We start from the raw sequence: 20,417 nt of genomic DNA on the forward strand, positions 1-20,417 counted from the left end.
ATGAGATACATGTGTGAAGATTGTGATGTAGGCCTATATATTGTATTATATGTCAGAACATTTCACACAACCATGAACATATGGCGATGAGTGTTGTATGAAAGAGTATTATTGTAATTTTTATTGTTTATCAAAAAGACTGCAAACAATTTTGAAAGAAATTTGACTAAAATAGTCTGTCTTAATACATTTTATTCAATGTGGAGTTTTTTTCTGAAAACAATGGGTAAGCTCAAGGTTTTAAGACAATATTTTTTCACCATTCTATAATTACCATTTAATTGAATAATTGTCAGGCTGCTGTTTGAAATAACCTATAATCACAAACAAGTTTAAAGTTTACACACTTTTACGGATAAATTGTTAAGTTAAGGAGTTAATTTTGTTTTACTACAGGGATTAAGAGGGGAGATTGGACTCCAAGGAGAAATTGGTTACCCTGGCCTCTCTGGAGCACCAGGAGTTCCAGGAGATGAAGGGCCTCAGGGACCAGCAGGTAAGTGATACAGTATGATTTACAATTATTTTTATGTCTATATTTGTATTGTGCAAGCCACTGTGAAGTGCACAACAGAGGCTACTTTCAATGGCACCACATATTATGCATTCTTCCTGTTCTGTTCGCGTATGGAGCACAAGAAGAATGACTGCTTAAAAGTCTTTGTGTCAGAGGATAATTAGTCTAATCTGTCTTCAAGGATCCTAGAGGTTTGATAGATAAGGGTCAGTAGTATAATCCTAGATTCCTCATGTAATAGTGGCTCTTGAAGTTTTTTAAGCAGGCTTTCATGGGGCAGTTGGCATCAATTTTCACTGACCAACTCTCCTATAGGTCAATCAAACCTGTCACCATTTGTTCTGGCCTTCTGCGTATGTGTTCAGTATCCCCTGTCCAACATATTTTGTATTGGTCCTACACATCTGGGCAATGCTCTAAAATGATTTGTACAAGTGTCTTGTTAATGATCTCTTTAGCAGACTGACTGCATTTTCCCAGTATCCAACCTATCTGCTGTATTTGATGTTTCACCTCCAGAATTTACTCATATGCCAATTTGTTCACCTCTCCATGGGAAATAAATTAATAAATCAAAAATAAAATAAAAAAGGTTTCTCACGAAAATGAGAACTCCACTGCTTTTATGCTAAAATGGAATCAGAACTTTGATAAGCTGATTTGCGGCCACATCTGATTGTGTTGACCTGTGGTCATAAAGGATAGCTTCTTTGTGTAATTTACCATTCTACTGCCTTATGGAGTTGTCCACTGAGGGAAAGATGTATGGTTAATAATCTTATTTTTCTAAAACAAACACTAAGATTTCTATGTTAAATGGTCAACAAAACATATTACAGCTCCTTCTTTAATTGCTTTGTTGTTCTTACACTCGGTTCCAGTACATTTGTTCCTTAGTTGCATTCACTGTTGATGTACCTTTCATTCCCTAGATTTATAGTGTGGTGGATGTAGAAACAAGAAAAGATCATAAATATGCACATAGTAACAACCAGTGTCATGTAAATAGTAATATGGCAAACATAAGTGCAAGGCATGAAAATAATAACAATGCAGAGTTCACTTTTGTAGGTATGGTCCCATGTGATGTTCTATATTCTTGTGCAAAAGCTTTGAACAAGCTGCATATAGAAGAAAACAAAAAATTCAAAATTATTACAAATTAAAAACAAAATTAAAGACTTACTTTCTTAGCTGCATTTATAAATTATCTGATTATCTAAGTTCAAGACTTGGATGTTTCTTGTAGTAGCTAACAAGAAGCTTTATTATTTGTTAGCAGGTTTCAACTCTTACATTATGTCAGTAATGGTGTACTGAGAGTTGTCAGCGTACTCGTGTGAATATTAAGCAGATGGTAATAAATAAACAACTGTATGCTATAATTGGAAAGGAAGCATTATTTTCAAAGTGTGGCTTTTCGATACAGATAATTTCTGAAAACTCTGCCTGTGTGTATTTCTTGACTTATTTAATATCCTTAAAAGTCTGAATTGGCAGCAATCACACTATCAAAATTAAAATGTCCCTTCCTTGCAGCCTTTACACCTATGGGTACTGCATCTGCAGTGGGTAGTTGAGTTAACCAAATATTTTGGTAACTTTGCCAGAGCATATACAGACAAACAGTATCTTGTCCAGCCTGTCCAGGAATGAGCAGTGAACTGTGACACCAACAACTGTACATCAGTCATTGATCAGTGCTCCTCTTAACGCCCAATATCATTCAGTCCTCATTTTACCACTGCCACTGAGAACCATCTCTGTCATGCCTCTCATTACATCCTCACTCTCTGCATGCCCAGTATATCGTAATTCGTCCCAGTTTCCACACACCTTTGATCTCTCCTCTTTCTTGTCAGCCTGAGTAGCCACTCAGTTGCCAAGAAGCCTGGTAAGGAGTTAATATAAGGTGTTAATTATGAAGGAACTATAATTTTAAATCAGAAACAAATGTGTGAAGTCTGCAATAATTATTTTACAAATATTGGTGCTTGACTTCCACATTCAATTCAGTTAGTACCTCAGCAGCTTTTCATTGCTCAGAGTTGCTCCAGAGCACCAAAGCTGTATACAGTGGCAATATTCCTGGTCCTTACATAAATGTTTGATCTACTTTATCATGATCTTATGCAAAAGCTGTTTCAGTATGGTGGTAAAGAAACATATGTACCAGAGAGATCACATATTGTGATTAGTTTGTATCATAACTCTCTGCAGGATGCAAAATATAGCGGTTAGCACATGTTATGGCGAAACAATTTTGTCCACAAAGCAATCTTTCAGTTAGAGTGCCCTTCAGCATTCTACTCTTGGTCTCCTCTTCTGTATTATTAGTATTGATTCATCTAATAATATTTGTATCAGTCTGGGAGTAAACATTGCATATTATGCCACTATTATTCATGCTAGCCATTCCAATCCAATGTTACAGAATATAATAACTGACAACAACCAAAAATTCATTATCTGGTTGAAAATATACATACTATTACCAAATAAAAATAAAAATAAAAATGTCTTAATGAATTTCCACTCTTTGCAATAATCACCATCAATGATAGAACAAGTTCTCGTTGACGGTCTTACAATATAATAAGAGATAATCACTAAGTTTCTTGGAGTGTCAATAGATAACACACCAAAGTTAAACAGTTACAAGGAAATACTAATAAAATGGTTAAATGGCACGTGATATGCATTTAACATACGGATCAAGAGTATATAACGTAGAAACATTTAAATGTGTTTATTATGCATTTGTACCACACTGAGAAATATTTATAATGCAGAAAAGGATTACTAAATTAATAAGAGATCTCTCTCTCTCTCTCTCTCTCCCTCTCTCTCTCTCTCTCTCTCTCTCTCTCTCTCTCTTTCTTTTAGACTACAAAAAATATGTTTCACAATTTCTATACATTGTGTGTTCAATATACCTGTATTTTAGAAGCCATTAGGTTTATACATAGCACCACCTCTCCGGTAAAGATTTTGAAGTTCATTTGTCTAACATATGTCAACCAAATAACAAAAGAAAGGGTTGCCAGCATTACACCTAGAAATGTACATATGTTCAAGCTGCAAAAATTTTCAAGACTCTACAAATAAAAATATTGCTGCAGAAACTCTGCCTTTAATTTGTAGAGCACTTTATGAATGTCATCTTTGATTAATGTTTATGTTCATCATATCATGCTGGTAGATACTGCATCAATTTTTTATGTTATTTTTCACATGCAATGTAAAACTTAACAAATAGTTCTTCAAATTTTTAGGACTCCCTGGTGTTGGTGCTGAACAAGGTCAGAAAGGTAGAGGTGGCCTTAATGGCCTTCCAGGAAAACCTGGACGCCCTGGGCAGAAAGGTGCACCTGGAGAATATGGGCTTGATGGACCTAAGGGTATCTCAGGAGTACCAGGGCTCTCTATAATGGGACCAAAGGGATACCCAGGTGCTCCAGGTAAGAACTCCATTGTTTGTGACTTTCATAAGAGCTGTATTACTATAGTAAGGAATGCTGACTGTAACAATACAGATAGTAAATAATTATGATTCATACACGTAGAGACATAACTTTGTATGTTGGATCCAGTAACATTCAGATCCCTCCAATGTATTACATTAAAAAAGATAAAGATAAACTTCAGCCAGTTAAGTCAGAAAAACAGGAAGCTTATTCTTCAGTGAGAAAAGGAAAATAGCACAGTGGAATAAGCAGGAAAAATATATCTAAAAAGTTTCACTCTAATAATTGGATAATATATATTGATTGAAACAGGTGGATTATAAGTTATGTTTTAGGAATTTGTTATAGTATTTTTGTATAATGTATTAATGTATATTTGAAAGAGATGTAATGTTGCTGCTAATAGACGCAGAAATTCTTTTTCTCTTTATATACAAAGTCAAGTCATTGATTTAATGTACAAGAGATTCTTCAATATAGGGGACTTATTTTAGACACCTGCATAGCACAAAAGACTGAAATTAATTTTAATTTGTGACAACCAATACATGTTTATCACATTATTCTACAGAGGTAGCTCTTCCATCATTTAAAAATTCCACAGCTGAATAACATTTTTGCACAAGAGTAGCATCTAATTTTTCCATACTGTGGACATTTTCCCTTTTGGCTGAAGGGATCAGCAGAAGAAAGTACTAACCCTCAATTTAGTAAGGATTAGTCTGGTCATGCCAATGGATGTGTTTTCAGTTTCAACATGTGCTGGTAACAAGTATCTCAAAATGCACCACTAAGATAGTAATGCATAATGTACAAACTGTTTTGTCTTATTTTGTTTATGTTCTGGTTTTTTAGATTCAGCTTAATATGTAATATGTTGTAACTCCAAATACAATCTTGTGGGTTAGCGCTTTCTTCCACTGACCCATTCAGATCATTATAAATTTTCATAGTGATGTACTGTGGAATATGAGAACAAGTTTTAATTTATAATCATATGAATTTTTTTTTGGTTCTAGTATCATACACATGTTCAGTTCTGTTTCCCATAAATGATTCTGAATTTTTTATATAGTTTCTTGTAGTAATAATACTACATTTACACTAGTTGCTTTCTCCTAAAAGATGATGTAATATCTTGCAACAGTCTCAGAGTAGAAAACAGTGTCATCATTGTGAATGGAAGACTGCTTAACTTGTTTACCAAGCAGTTTACACGTGAAAAACCTGATATTTTTTTTATTCAAATATTCCTATGAATTTGATAGATTGCTTCCATAAGCTCCTGATTTCATGGTTGGTTTGGAAGCTAACACTGATCGTGATTTTTTTTTTTTTTTTTATATATATATATTATTATTATAATTATGATAGTTGGCAGACAGGTAGATGTATCATACATTCAAAATGATTACACTTTCAATTTTGAAGGACCAACTTTTATTGCAATACATGGCCATAAAACATATGTGTCAGTGTAACATCAGGTCCCCATCATGAATACAAGTATTCACATGTTGTGACATGGAGTTGTACATATTATGACACCCATGCAGTACTCTATCCCATGATGCTTGCACCTGAGCATGCAGTTCCTGTAGATTGGTGGCTGGAGATGGAGTCCTGATACATGCTCCACGGCATTCCACACATTCTCAACTGTGGGGAGAGGGGTGATGTGGTTGGCCATGGCAGAGTATCCATAGCTGCAAGGCATGCTCCAGAGGTCTCAGCAGTATGAGAATGAGCATTGTTCTGCTAAAATAGGGCATGGGCATGGGCATTCATGAATGGCAGAGCCACCGATTGCAGAATCTCCACCATATACCATGCGACTATCACAAAGCCCATTAGGAATACTAATGTTGAATGGCACCATAGACTCTTGGTCCTCACACTGTCATATCAGGCTGGTGGGACATGTGATGGGATACCACAAACCACTCTTTGTTGCAATCTCCACTGCTCCTCCAGATAAGGACCTGATGATCATTGCCTACTAGGGAGAAGTGGGATTCGTGGCAAAAGATGTTCTGCTGCCAGTCTGCAGGGCCATATATCCATTGCTGCTGATACTCTGAGAGCCTGGTATAATACTGTATGGGTATGAGTGTCAGGTCTTGTAATGATTGGTGTGCTGCGATCCCTGTGAGATGCAGCTGCCTGCCAAAGGTACTAGCAATTGTGGGATGTTGCATAGAAGGCAGGAGAGTCTGCTGAATGTATGCTATAATTACTGTCAGTTCTGTTCACATGTGGTGGACAATCTGTTGGTCCTCCCTCCTTATGGTGCTTGGCAGACATCCACATTCTACATGTCATGCATGCATGCCCTCCAGTATTCATTGCCCAGAAACAGCAGCCAACAGTAATATCCATACAACTATGTGGCATGCATTATTACAATAGGACCACCCTGCCTCCCACAGTCCCACTATGTGGCTCTTTTGAACTCGTCTAACTGGGTAACTTGGTGTTGAAGTGTGACCTGGGCATAGTGCACATTCTGGTGATGCTCTAGTGATGCTACCAGCTGTTGTACTTGCTGGCATGGCTGTTTGGGCCCTGTTATGTCAACCAATGAACATGCCGTCATGGCCCCAGCCACAATTTTTAAGTGCGTAGCCGACTACGCATTGGCATAGCTGATGGTGTGCAATGTACCTGTCCAGTTCAGAGTAGATTGGTTTGGTCCTTCTTGGTGTAGCTCTTTTGAAGATGAACAGTGTATCTGATTTTAAGTATTTTAGTGTAAAACTACATTACACTTAACATAGCTCAGAAATCCAACATTAACAATACATAACAGGTTTTTGATCAGTCCCCTCTTTCACAATAAGGAATAACAGTATAGTATGGGAAGAGACTGCACATAAAGTGATATAGGACCCTTACATGTGAAGTACAAAGAGAACTGGTAAGCAATTAATGAAGTCCTGACTAACTGGTAATATTTTGGGGAGTGGGTACGTCATAAATTAGCAAAAAGGATACGGACCGAAGACATTTGAATATGAGGGAAAGGAGATAAGATTTATTTTCAACTTCCAAAGATGGGAAAACAGTGATGGGAGAAAAAGGAAGATGCTCAGTAGAAATCATAAAACTATTGCTACATTCCATCCTGGATTTTCCATTGTTTGATAAAAATCATAAAAATATAGACGTGTTTGGAAAAGGGGGTGAAATGGCATATGACAATATACTATGTAGTATAAAGGCAATAAATGAGAATAGTACAGAAAACTTTGTCATCACAGAGTCAGTTTGTATGTAATTATGCACTAAAGTGTATTGCTATGCTTTTTTCCTTTCAGTTTGTTATGAATTTTCATAGCATTGTACTGTGGAATTTGTTATAGAATTTTAATCTATAAGAGGGAAACATCTTTTTTCTAGTATCATAGACACGAGACATTAAAAACTGAAATATTGACTAGAAATAAAGAGAATAATAGTTTAATAGCAGAAAAGCAGTCCTGGGTGTGAGTAATACATCAAACAGAAAAACAACAAGACCACAAAAATATGTGTATGCATACAAACTTTAAAAACAACAATGCATGCTTTATTTCTGTTGATCTCACAATAAACTCAGCCAGTCAAAAAGCTGTAGATAAATATAAATGGGTGGTGGTGACATAAAGTAGAAGGAAAGAAGAAACTGGAGCTATGCAAGGGAACAAAACTGAGTTTCTAGTAATTGGCTGAAAAATATCACTGTCCCCAACTGAAAAAACAATGTGCAGTCTGGCATTAGAATGCAACAATGGGAAAACGTTTTAAAATTTTGGTAAATGCAAGACAAGTGGCTGCACAAACGGATTATGAAACCAAACTAAATTATAGAGATGTCTTTGTGGTACGTTGGAATTAATTTTTTAAGCAGCAGTGAAGAAGAAATTATTAATGAGACAAGAAACATGATTCATTCAACAAAGAATGTCTGTGTGAGATTCTGGCTGATAGTTAGCAGAGTCATAAAAAAGAATGTCGGTGAGTGACAAATATATCTACAAAATAAATTGTGCTATCACAGTTCAAAGACTCAAACAAATTTCTGTGAGAAAACTGCCTTGAAAAGGATGATGTTCGTTTGAATAAACTGGGGTCTATAACACCTAGAGGAATGTTTACAATCTGAAAAATTATTAGAAGCAAGGGGAACTTATATGGGTTGATGGGGGTGAAAAATCAGATGCTCTAGTTGAAACAGCAAAATATAAGTGCCACACAAAAAAGGAGACACTACAGAACCTGCTTTCAGAATAAAATTTACAACATGAATGTCAGCAAAAGAAAAATTAGATATAAGTACTGCATCAAAATATCAAATACACTGGTAACAATAAACTGGAAGCAGAAGAACTGACTGAAATACAACCAGACACATTAAGCATCTGTGAATGTGGGCTAACTGAAAGCAAGATAGAGAATCTGACAATAAACAAACTTTGACAGTTACTACAACTGTGAACATAAAGATGGTGGAGATTCTGTATGTATTAAAACAGGACAGCTTCTAAAGACTGTAAACAGCAAAACTAACCGTAACTAGAGAAAAAAACTATGAAATTTCTGGTGTAGAGACAGATGCAGAATGTTTTATGTGTACAGATTACCAGGTGGCAAGATTAGCATCTTTCTAGGAAAAAAGCAACCTAACTTACTAAAAATCAAACAGTGGAAAATCCAGTATGGAATGTAACAATGTTATGAAAAGGGAAGTTGCCACTCCCTATATAGCGGAGATGCTGAGTCACTGGTAGTCACAACAAAAAGACTGTCACAAAAAGACTCCACCACAAAATTCTCCTGCTATGCAATCCCAAATTCCTTGAACGTGTAACACACATTGAAACTCCTGCATTGCAGGAACTTGAGCAACATGCACAATGCCACCTCAAAAAGCTCTCCACCCTGCTCACTTCCTACTCCCACCTTGGAGTACCACTGACCATCATCTGTACAATAAACTCCAAACCTCACCCACGTCCCCTCATATCTGACAAACCCTGTCTTGCAGACCTACTACACTTACCCCACCCTCCAAAACTCCTCCCACCACCACCACACAGAATCAAGAACTAAAATGACCCATAACACAGTAATGAACCTTTCCTCCAGAAGCCTTAGCCACACAGAAATATCAGTCCTTTCAAAAGGCCTCACCTTTTGCTCCACTCCCAAATTCAATCATGCAGGACTTGTTAAAGACCTTATCTCCTGGTCCCTACAGTGGAAACACTTTTTTGCCACCAACCCTACCAATCAGACTCAACCAAAGACCAATATTCAACCCTGCCTAACCAGTTCACTCCACCATCCACCCGTGATCTATCCCCACTGCCCCCAAATCACCCCTGTTAACTTTCCCGAACTTCTTAACCTCAAAGCTTGCCTCAACATCATTCCCCAAATCCCTCAACATGCACACCAACCTTACATCCACAGAAAGAACTGCAGTCCACCATCTAAAAACTGATCCCGACCTTATAATCCTACCTGCTGACAAAGGCTACACCACTGTTGTTTTGAACCACAAGGATTACCTGGTGGAAGGACTCTGCCAGCTGTCAGGTACTTCCACCTACAAACCTTGCCACAGTGACTCCATTCCAGAAATCCAGCTGGATCTTCAGTCACTCCTCAAATACTTAGGCTCATCCCAGAACCTCTCCCCAAAGTCCATCTCTCTAGTCAGCCCTACCACTGTTCGCACTCCTACCTTCTACATGCTTCATAAAGTCCATAAACCTAGCCACCCAGGACACCCCATTGTAACCAGTTACTGAGAGAATCTCTGCTTCGTAGACCAATACCTTCAACCTATTACCTGGAACCTGCCCTCCTCTATAAAAGATACCAACCATTTCCTCCACTGACTCTCCACAATTCCTGTACCTTTACCACACAGTGCCTTGCTCATCACTAATGATGCCACCTATGTTTACACAAACATCTCTAATGCCCATGGCCTTACCACTATCCTTTGCCAATCTTTTAATGGGCCATCTAGTGGAATCCTTCGTAAACTCCCAGAATCATAAACATCTCACCTGGTTCAGGTTCAGTGATGACATCTTTGAAATCTGGATTGAGGATGAGGACATCCAATCCACATTCCCCCAGAACCTCAACTACTTCTTCCCCATTTGCTTAACCTGGTCCTACGGAATCCAACAAGCCACCTTCCTAGATGTTGACCTCCGCATCAAAGATGACTACATCAATACCTCCGTCCATATCAAACCTACTAACTACTAGTAGTATCTTCATTTTGACAGCTGCCACCTGTTCCATACCAAGAAGTCCCTTCCATACAGTCTAACCATCTGTGGTCATCGAACCTGCAGTTGTGAGTGGTCCCTCTCAAAATATACCGAGGGTCTCACTGAAGCCTTTATGGACTGCAATTATCCTCCCAACCTTGTACAAAAACAAATCTCCCGTGCCTTATCTTTCCAGTCTACCACCACCTCCCAAAATCCCACCATCCAGCCACAGAGGAGCATTCCCCTCATAACTCAGTACCACTCAGGACTGGAGCAACTGAGTGACATTCTCTGCCAGGGTTTCAACTACCTCTCATCGCACCCTGAAATGAGAAATGTCCTGCCCACTATCCTTCCCACCCCCACTGTCCACTGAACCTACAATATATTCATCCATCCTTACATAACCCCTGCTCCCAAACCCTTACCTCATGGTCATACCCCTGTAACAGAACTAGATGCAAGACCTGTCGCATACATCCTCCCACCACCAACTACTCCAGTTCGGTCACAAATATCACCTATCCCATCAAAGGCAGGGCTACCTGTGAAACCAGTCATGTGAACTACAAGCTAAGCTGCAAACACTGTGCTGCATTCTATGTGGGCATGGCAACCAACAGGCTGTCTGTCCACATGAATAGCCACCAACAAACTTTGGCCAAGAAACAAGTGGACCATCCTGTTCCTGAGCACACTGCCAAAAATGACATCCTTCATTTCAATGACTGCTTCACAGCAGATCTTTCCCACAAACACCAGTTCTACTGAATTACACAGTTGGGAACTTGCCGTGCAATCGTGCAATACATTCTATGATCCCGTAACCCTCCTGGCCTCAACCTTCGTTAGTAACTGTCCTCACTCATCCAGCCCCTTCCCTGTTCCCATTCCAGCACTACACAGCCATCATTCCACCATCACACCCAGTCGTTTTACTTCTCTCCTTTTCCGCTACTTCCCCCCACCCTCCTCTCCCTACCTCTCCCCTGCACTCTGTCTAACCTGCAGCATTACACTGTCCACCACCCCTACCATACTATTCCTCTTCCTTCCCACCCCAGCCATTTTTGCTGAAGTCTTTTTGTTGTGCCAATTTGCGATTCAGCATCTCAGGTATAAGGTGAGTGGCAACTTTCCTAATATTGTAACTCACTAAAAATGAATACTAAGAGAAACATTGTTGTATGTGGAGACTTCAGCACTGACAGGAGAGAAGGATCAAAAACAAAACAAGAATTTGAAGAATTGTTAACACAGTATAGCATGGAGGCAACAATATTTGCACCAACAAATGTGACTTCTCAAAGTCAGACCATTATTGGCAACATCATCACTAATATTAGCAGATGTAACTATGAGTCACATGTAGTTCAAGCAGAAATATCTGATCATCAGTGGACAGATGGTCTACTTCTGCAGAAGTAATGATATAAGACACAAAACAAACAACCAAAGAAATCTGCAAAATATTAACATCTTTAGAACAATATTGAGTAGGGAAATCTGGAATGAAAATCTACAGGCACAGAATGTAAATGAAAAGTATTACACACTTATTACAACAATTAAATATCATTTTAATGTAGCATCCCCCAAAGAAATGAGAAAAGAAAAGGTGCAGGATCAAACACAGTGGCAGGATCAAACACAGTGGATTACCAGTAAAATAGTACAACATTGTAGGAAGTTGCAGGACCTGAGACAGTTGGGCAAAGCTGAAAACTATGAAGTATTATAAAAGAATTACAGAAAAAAAGAAGGTGGATAGAAGCAAGAGCAATTAACACAACCATAATAAACTCAAAAAAATTAAATGAAATCAGTTTGTAATGTAATTAATGTTGAATGAAAGGAAAAAGATGGATCAAACTAGCAGAGATCAAGTCAGTGAAAATAGACAACACAGTGGTTGCAGATGATAGAGAAATAGAAGACTTACTTAGTGATTACTACATAGAAGATGAACTGACGAAAACTGTAAGGGAACTGAAGTTTGAGAAATCAGTTGGTGATGATGAAACATCGAATTACATAATAAAAATAGTAAGTGAGAAAATAATCACACCATTGCTGGACATAGCAAACAGCTCTTTCAGAAAAACTGAAAATAGGCAGGGTGGTGTCAGTGTACAAGAAAGGGGATGAGAATGACCCCAACTACATCTACATCTACATCCATACTCTGCAAGCCACCTGATGGTGTGTGGTGGAGGGTACTTTGAGTACCTCTATTGGTTCTCACTTCTATTCCAGACTCGTATTGTTCGTGGAAAGAAAGGTTGTTGGTATGCCTCTGTGTGGGCTCTAATCTCTCTGATTTTATCCTCATGGTCTGCTCGCGAGGTATACATAGGAGGGAGCAATATACCGCTTGATTCCTCCGTGAAGGTATGTTCTCGAAACTTCAACAAAAGCCCGTACCGAGCTACTGAACGTCTCTCCTGCAGAGTCTTTCACTAGAGTTTATCTATCATCTCCGTAACGCTTTTGTGATTATTAAATGATCCTGTAACAAAGTGCGCTGCTCTCCGTTGGATCTTCTCTATCTCTTCTATCAACCCAATCTGGTACGGACAGTTACGGGCCGGCTTTTCTGATAACAGGTTTCTCAAAGCTCCTGGAAATGCTGATGTATTAAAGATTAGTTGACTATTTGGACAAATGCAGGAAGTTCCAGGAGGAATGGTCAATATTCAGGAATATGACAAGAATGGCCATTCGAGACAAAAAAGTTTAATAAACATGGGCTATAAAATGCATACCTTAAGAGCTATGAGCACTTGTTCATCTTCGTTGCTGTGAAATACATCTCTAGTACTAAACAAGTGTTCACAGCTCTAAGGTATGAATTTTAGAACCCATGTTTACTAGACTGCTTTTCTTTGAATGATGTTTCCTATCTTATCCCAAAATATCGACCATTCCTCCTGTAACATACTTGTCATGCTTGTACCATTACAGTATGGTTCCAGAAAGAGTAAGTTTACAGAATCAGCAATTGCCAGTCTGATAGAATACAATATACAGTCCTTACATGAAAAAAAAGTTGTATCAGCAATGTTTCTGGATCTCTCCAAAGCATTTAAGATTGTTGACCATGAAATACTGATACAAAAATTGGAAGACTATTGCATTCAAGGACAAGCAGGAAAGTGATATAATAATACTTAAGCAACAGAAAACAGTATGTATAAGTAGGGAATTCATACCAGTCAGAAGCCAAAGGTATCAAATAAGGAGTGGCGCAGGGTTCAGTAATAGGGCTACTGCCTTGTTAACTGTATAGCTGTTGAAGAGAAAGAGTAGAAAATAATGTACACAGATGACATGACAACACTGAACCATGACCAAAATGTGGAATAGCTCGAGAGAAGGGCATATATTTCTGCAAATGTCACCACTCTTAGGAAATGAATTGTTTAGAAATCTGAAATTGACTGTGTACGCAATATTCAGAAACAAAGACAACGCATGGATTTAGAGGGGGATGAAACAAGTCCCAAAGAAGTAGAACTCACAAGAGTCTGAGGTATTACAGTGGATAATGAGCAGAAACAGAAACAGTGTTTTAATTCCACCTGTAAGAATCTCAGCTCCATCATATTCATAGTAAAGCAACTATCACAGTAAAGAGCTTCTGCACACAGTATACCATGGACTCCTTGAACCATACATGCAGTCCTGAGTGACACTGTGGGGAACTGAAACATTCAAGAAATAAAAAGAGTGTTCAAATTAAAGAAAAAAGCAATTAGAGTCATTTCAAGAAGAAAGGCTTCTGAAACATGCACAAACTGCTTAAAAAATGTAGCCATCTTAACTTTTACATCTCTTTACATATCTAAAACAATAATATACATCACAGAAGATAGCGCAAAGTGGATTACAAATACTAGTGTACACACCCATAACACATGGAGGAAGAATGATATATGAAGCACACTCCAGCTTCTGACACTTGGGAAAGGACTTTCTAAGAAGTCTGCCTTAAAATCTGCATGACAGTATACATTATATTAATTTTCCAAAGAAACTAGATGACTTTCTGGTGGAAAATGATTTCATAGTTCTGAAAAGTATTTATCACATGAAATTTGTTTATATTGTTATTTGTAATCAGTGATATAAGACTGTAAGGATAAGTGATAATGAACGTTTTTTGGTTTTGATGTGTCCTGTATTAAGCATACTTTTACTGTACACAATATAATCTTACAGGATCAAATAAAACTCAATACAGTGTCAAAACCATTTCCTATAAATAATTCTGAGTTGTTTGATATAGTTTCTTGTAATAATAATGCTATATTTACACCACTTGCATTCTCCTAAAGACTCTGGACCACCTGGTCAAAGAGGCAAGTCTACTAATATTACTTTATGAGACTTTTACTTCATTTATTTAATAAATACTCTGCCTTGTGTCTCTCCTGGATGATGGGGTTTTGACTATTATACATGTGTACTTCTTTCTAGTTTTCTTATGTCTGGATGAAGCACTGTATTAACCTAAGATGAGTTTTTTACCATTTCATTATGGGAGGGAGGGGTTGTCTTATATTTGCAGATTATTAATTCGTATTGCAGGGGCTTGGGGGAAGGGGGACCATGGACCACCCACTCAATATATTTTAGTCATAGTACCTTCTAAATTCCAAATAGAATGAAAATAAACAAAAATAAGACGACAAAGTACGAATCACCATAACAGTGAAGTGTTGAGTGGTGGAATGATAGAGAGAATATTGTTGAGCTATCAGATATTTTTTGTACTCTAATAAACACTCAAAGCTCAAACATGCAACAGAATTAATTTTATTTTTTGTGCAGCATATACCCTCATCACTTTTCAAGTCCTCTCAATTATCATTTACAATTTGATATTTTGCTGACTGTGACTCATATGAGAGCTATTCAGAAAGTAAGGTCCAGTCAAGTGTGAAATGGAAACCACAGTATGAAGCTTAGCATAGATTTGTTGGACAGTGTCTCTAGCATGCCTGTCGATCACGTCACAGAACTATTTTCAGTTCTGAGTGCACAGTGAGCATGTTAAAGAAGCCTGGAAAGTAATGGCACCCACCAGGTATGAATGCCTGTGAGAAATTTTGCCTGATTTCATGCAGCTTACCCATCAAAACTATCATGCATTTTGTTCTTCATGACAATTTTTTGGCCACACATTGCAGGGGCAATGAGGGCACTCCTGCAGCATTTTTGATGGGAAGTGCTTGATGACCCACTCTACAGCCCAGACTTAGCTTGCTCTGATTTTCATCTCTGGACTCATGAACTGCTGGCTATGAAGACAATATTTTGACACAGGAAACAAGCTGCAGATTGGTGTAGAGATTTGGCAGAAAGCACAGGTGGTGCCTTCTATGATGAAGGTACTAGAAAGTTGGTACAATGCTATGACAAATGTTTTAATTGGATAGCGACTATGTAGAGAAGTAGCTGAAAGATGTCGCTAACTGTTACAAATAAAACATTTTTGATTTTCACTGTGGTTTCCATTTTAAACCGATCAGACCTTGCTTTTTGAATAGCCGTTTTACGTAGGAAATATGGACTGCAGCTCTCATGTTGTAATTGTGTGTGATGGTGGATGTTGGTTACTTTGCTTCATTTCATTGTTAAAATTTAGGTTTACCTGGTGCTAGAGGACGACCTGGTACCCAAGGTCTACCTGGCATGGATGGTCGCCCTGGGCAGACTGGTCCTAAAGGCTTCAGGGGTGACCCAGGACCACCTGGTGGCAGGTAAGAAATGCTTTCAGAATGTCAGTTGTTGAGGTACTTCCCATTCTTATTTTCTCTTACCGTTTTTTTTTTCTTTTTTTTTTTTTTCCTTAGTTTAGTGATGAGTCTGGAGTGCACATCTACCTATTAGTATATAAATTTCATCTCAGTATTTATTACTAGTGGAGGTTAAGACACATAATAACTTGTAAAAATATTTCCTTCTCTGTTCCTCTGTAATATGACATACATCCTCATTTTAATTTCATTTAGGGATTTTTGAGGCTCTCATAAGTAGTTATAGAAGATAAAGGGTAAGCGCAGCAACAGACAGCTAAACTCAAATATAAGAAAACACATAAATTAAAAGCCCAGAATTTTTTAATACAGCATTGGCAATGTATCACTTTAATTATTGGCATCAGACAAATAAGGACAGTGCAAGGTGAAACTATTAAGTGTTAACTAAATTCTGCACTGCAATAATTGGAAAACTATTTAGAAGATGTAGCTTATATACAAAAAGTTTACTAATGAGACATTAATTTGACTTTTATTTGAGTATTGATCATCTGCTTGAGATTCTTACTTGTTAGACTGCTTGAAATATTGTGAAAGTTTAAGAAAGAGCTGTATAATTTATGAGTAATATATCTGGTTGATTTGAGACAGTTACAAACATTTTCAATAAAATCTAGCAAAACAAACTGCATCAGAAATATTATGCATTTGTCAATTAACTACTTTTGAATTTATAAAAGCTTATATCCACAAAAGATTCAAAGAACAGGTTTCATTACCCAATAAATAAATTGTATAATAGTGTAAAATATAAAATGAGAGCATAATATCATTGATTGTTTTTCGGTGTTTGATGTACATGCATAGAATGAGGATAAATGATACTTGTATCACCCAGTTCCCTCTGAAAGGTGTCTTCCAGAGTATTAATGTAGAAGCCAGACAAAGATTTCAGGGCAAAATCTACTCTCAATCTTGATTAGAGCAGAGTTTCTTTCTTGCAATCTATGACATATTGTCTGAAATCTGGTGATCAAAAATTACAATGAAATGCGTGAAGCTCATGCAAGTTTGAATGTGGGCTGTTAAATGTCCAAATGAATGAAATTAAATAAATGTTAGAAAAACAAATTAAGTGTATAAATCTCTTTCTTTCAGTGTGAAGGGTATAGTTGGAGATGCTGGTGATCCTGGACCTTCAGGCATACCTGGACTGAAGGGTGTAAGAGGTGAGGCAGGACTTGCGGGCCAGCCAGGCTTACCAGGATTTAAAGGACAGCGAGGCTTCCCAGGAGATTTTGGTCTTCCAGGAATGAGTGGCCTCCCAGGCAGGAAGGTATGTAAACTATAACAGGGCTAATAAGCAAACAGTATTGAGATAAGTACGTAAACCTCAAAATACATCCATTGTGAGGGGCAAAGGGAAGAGGACACTGTTGGGGGAAGGGTGAAAGTAAATGGAATGGGAACTCCCTCAGTAGTGGTTGGAGAACTTGCAGTAGTGGAGACTGAGGCCAGGATGATTTTTACCTGAAGGTTGTGTTGGCACCCTCAAAATTGAGGGAACTTGGTGTTCAAGCCAGAAGGTATCATATCTAGGTCGCATGGATTGAGAAGCAAAAATTCAAGCTGAAAAAAAAAAAAAAAAAACCCTCAGTGTACAAGAACTTCATATATCCTGACTAGATAGGACTGAATGTAATCTAGATTACCAAAAATCCAGATAATCTCAAAATATTATAGTAAACGCAAAAAACTTTAATATGTACTACGATATATGCACCTTTTATTTTGGGACAAAATGTTTCATCCAGTGTTTCATTTTTCTTTTCTTCAATGTATGGTGGTTCTGCAAACTGGTTTTAGTCATCTTTTTCAAGCAGAAATCTTCAATTTTTTCCACTTCTTCTTCCAGTCCGACACAGTTAAAATCTCTATACCATATTCTGCAGCTACATTTTTCAGCAGTGCTCCTTTGTCTGTTCTGTTCAGTGTTTTCAACTTTTTGTCCATTGAAACAACCACTTTCTTTCACTACAATGCACACTCAAAACATGGCAACATAAGATCAATATCAGTACAGCTTCTTAACTTTTTAAGGAACAGTTCAACACAGACCTTTGTAAGATAGCTAGAAACATGGGACTGCAGAGTGCCAACGTAACAACTATACAAATACTGTACCATAACAACTTCATACTGCAAATCTTCATGTTAAAATAAAGAGAAACAAAAAAATGAACCCGAATAAACCAGAAATCTAGATTAACGAGGGTGGGATCAACTATGTTTTATGTGCTCATCTTGAGAAGCAAATCTACCACTTCTATTTGTTACACTAATGCTTCTGCAGTTTATACGAGTTGTTCTTAGAAGCAAGATTAATATTCCTGGGTGACAGATGTAAGTTATTTGAAATAAAAAAGAAATTCAAATGCTTATGTACTCTACTTTGAATGGCACTCTAGATAAATACACTCCTGGAAATGGAAAAAAGAACACATTGACACCGGTGTGTCAGACCCACCATACTTGCTCCGGACACTGCGAGAGGGCTGTACAAGCAATGATCACACGCACGGCACAGCGGACACACCAGGAACCGCGGTGTTGGCCGTCGAATGGCGCTAGCTGCGCAGCATTTGTGCACCGCCGCCGTCAGTGTCAGACAGTTTGCCGTGGCATACGGAGCTCCATCGCAGTCTTTAACACTGGTAGCATGCCACGACAGCGTGGACGTGAACCGTATGTGCAGTTGACGGACTTTGAGCGAGGGCGTATAGTGGGCATGTGGGAGGCCGGGTGGACGTACCGCTGAGTTGCTCAACACGTGGGGCGTGAGGTCTCCACAGTACATCGATGTTGTCGCCAGTGGTCGGCGGAAGGTGCACGTGCCCGTCGACCTGGGACCGGACCGCAGAGACGCACGGATGCACGCCAAGACCGTAGGATCCTACGCAGTGCCGTAGGGGACCGCACCGCCACTTCCCAGCAAATTAGGGACACTGTTGCTCCTGGGGTATCGGCGAGGACCATTCGCAACCGTCTCCACGAAGCTGGGCTACGGTCCCGCACACCGTTAGGCCGTCTTCCGCTCACGCCCCAACATCGTGCAGCCCGCCTCCAGTGGTGTCGCGACAGGCGTGAATGGAGGGACGAATGGAGACGTGTCGTCTTCAGCGATGAGAGTCGCTTCTGCCTTGGTGCCAATGATGGTCGTATGCGTGTTTGGCGCCGTGCAGGTGAGCGCCACAATCAGGACTGCATACGACCGAGGCACACAGGGCCAACACCCGGCATCATGGTGTGGGGAGCGATCTCCTACACTGGCCGTACACCACTGGTGATCATCGAGGGGACACTGAATAGTGCACGGTACATCCAAACCGTCATCGAACTCATCGTTCTACCATTCCTAGACCGGCAAGGGAACGTGCTGTTCCAACAGGACAATGCACGTCCGCATGTATCCCGTGCCACCCAACGTGCTCTAGAAGGTGTAAGTCAACTACCCTGGCCAGCAAGATCTCCGGATCTGTCCCCCATTGAGCATGTTTGGGACTGGATGAAGCGTCGTCTCACGCGGTCTGCACGTCCAGCACGAACGCTGGTCCAACTGAGGCGCCAGGTGGAAATGGCATGGCAAGCCGTTCCACAGGACTACATCCAGCATCTCTACGATCGTCTCCATGGGAGAATAGCAGCCTGCATTGCTGCGAAAGGTGGATATACACTGTACTAGTGCCGACATTGTGCATGCTCTGTTGCCTGTGTCTATGTGCCTGTGGTTCTGTCAGTGTGATCATGTGATGTATCTGACCCCAGGAATGTGTCAATAAAGTTTCCCCTTCCTGGGACAATGAATTCACGGTGTTCTTATTTCAATTTCCAGGAGTGTATTTGTGAATGTTTATTATAAGTAATTGTTTTAGTCTGTTGTTTATTTTTATATTGTAACTGTGTCTGTGCTTCATTTTTCCATCAGGAAGGCATCAGTGTCCATGACATAACTTAGGAGGTCTTCTTATTGACATACTCAGCTTTCTTCTGTACACTTCTGACATAATCCAATCACAAAAACGAAACTCTGATGAAGTCTGGAGATCTTGTTGGCCAGACAATGATAGAGCCATGACCAACCCACTGATTATAAACTTCTGGGGGGGGGGGGGGGGGGGAGGGGGGAGGAGGAGAAGTGTTGATCTGGAATTAGGTATGTTGGAAAGTGGTGATGGTATTATTCAACAGCAGAAAGAATACTGCCATCACTGACTCAATAAACACACTCTGCATGAGTGAAACTTGTAATTTGTCAGCAAGTACTTGTACCAGGAAGTAGTTGGTTTCATTATTTTGCACCTTCGGTCACTTGTATGCATCTGATAGCAAGTAA

General features: G+C 39.0%; 1 protein-coding gene across 1 annotated transcript in view; it reads left to right on the forward strand.

The window, feature by feature from the left end:
* The window catches only part of LOC124616033 (collagen alpha-5(IV) chain-like), a 616,123-nt gene that overhangs the window by 535,902 nt on the left and 59,804 nt on the right, over nucleotides 1–20,417 (forward strand). Inside the window, exons 25-28 of the mRNA XM_047144251.1 lie at nucleotides 397–496; nucleotides 3,793–3,978; nucleotides 15,910–16,024; nucleotides 17,183–17,360. Of these exons, the coding sequence (XP_047000207.1) occupies nucleotides 397–496; nucleotides 3,793–3,978; nucleotides 15,910–16,024; nucleotides 17,183–17,360 (579 nt within the window). The remainder of the gene's footprint in view (nucleotides 1–396; nucleotides 497–3,792; nucleotides 3,979–15,909; nucleotides 16,025–17,182; nucleotides 17,361–20,417) is intronic.

The sequence above is a fragment of the Schistocerca americana genome, chromosome 5, assembly GCF_021461395.2.
Source record: "Schistocerca americana isolate TAMUIC-IGC-003095 chromosome 5, iqSchAmer2.1, whole genome shotgun sequence".
In the NCBI taxonomy this organism is placed as follows: domain Eukaryota; kingdom Metazoa; phylum Arthropoda; class Insecta; order Orthoptera; family Acrididae; genus Schistocerca; species Schistocerca americana.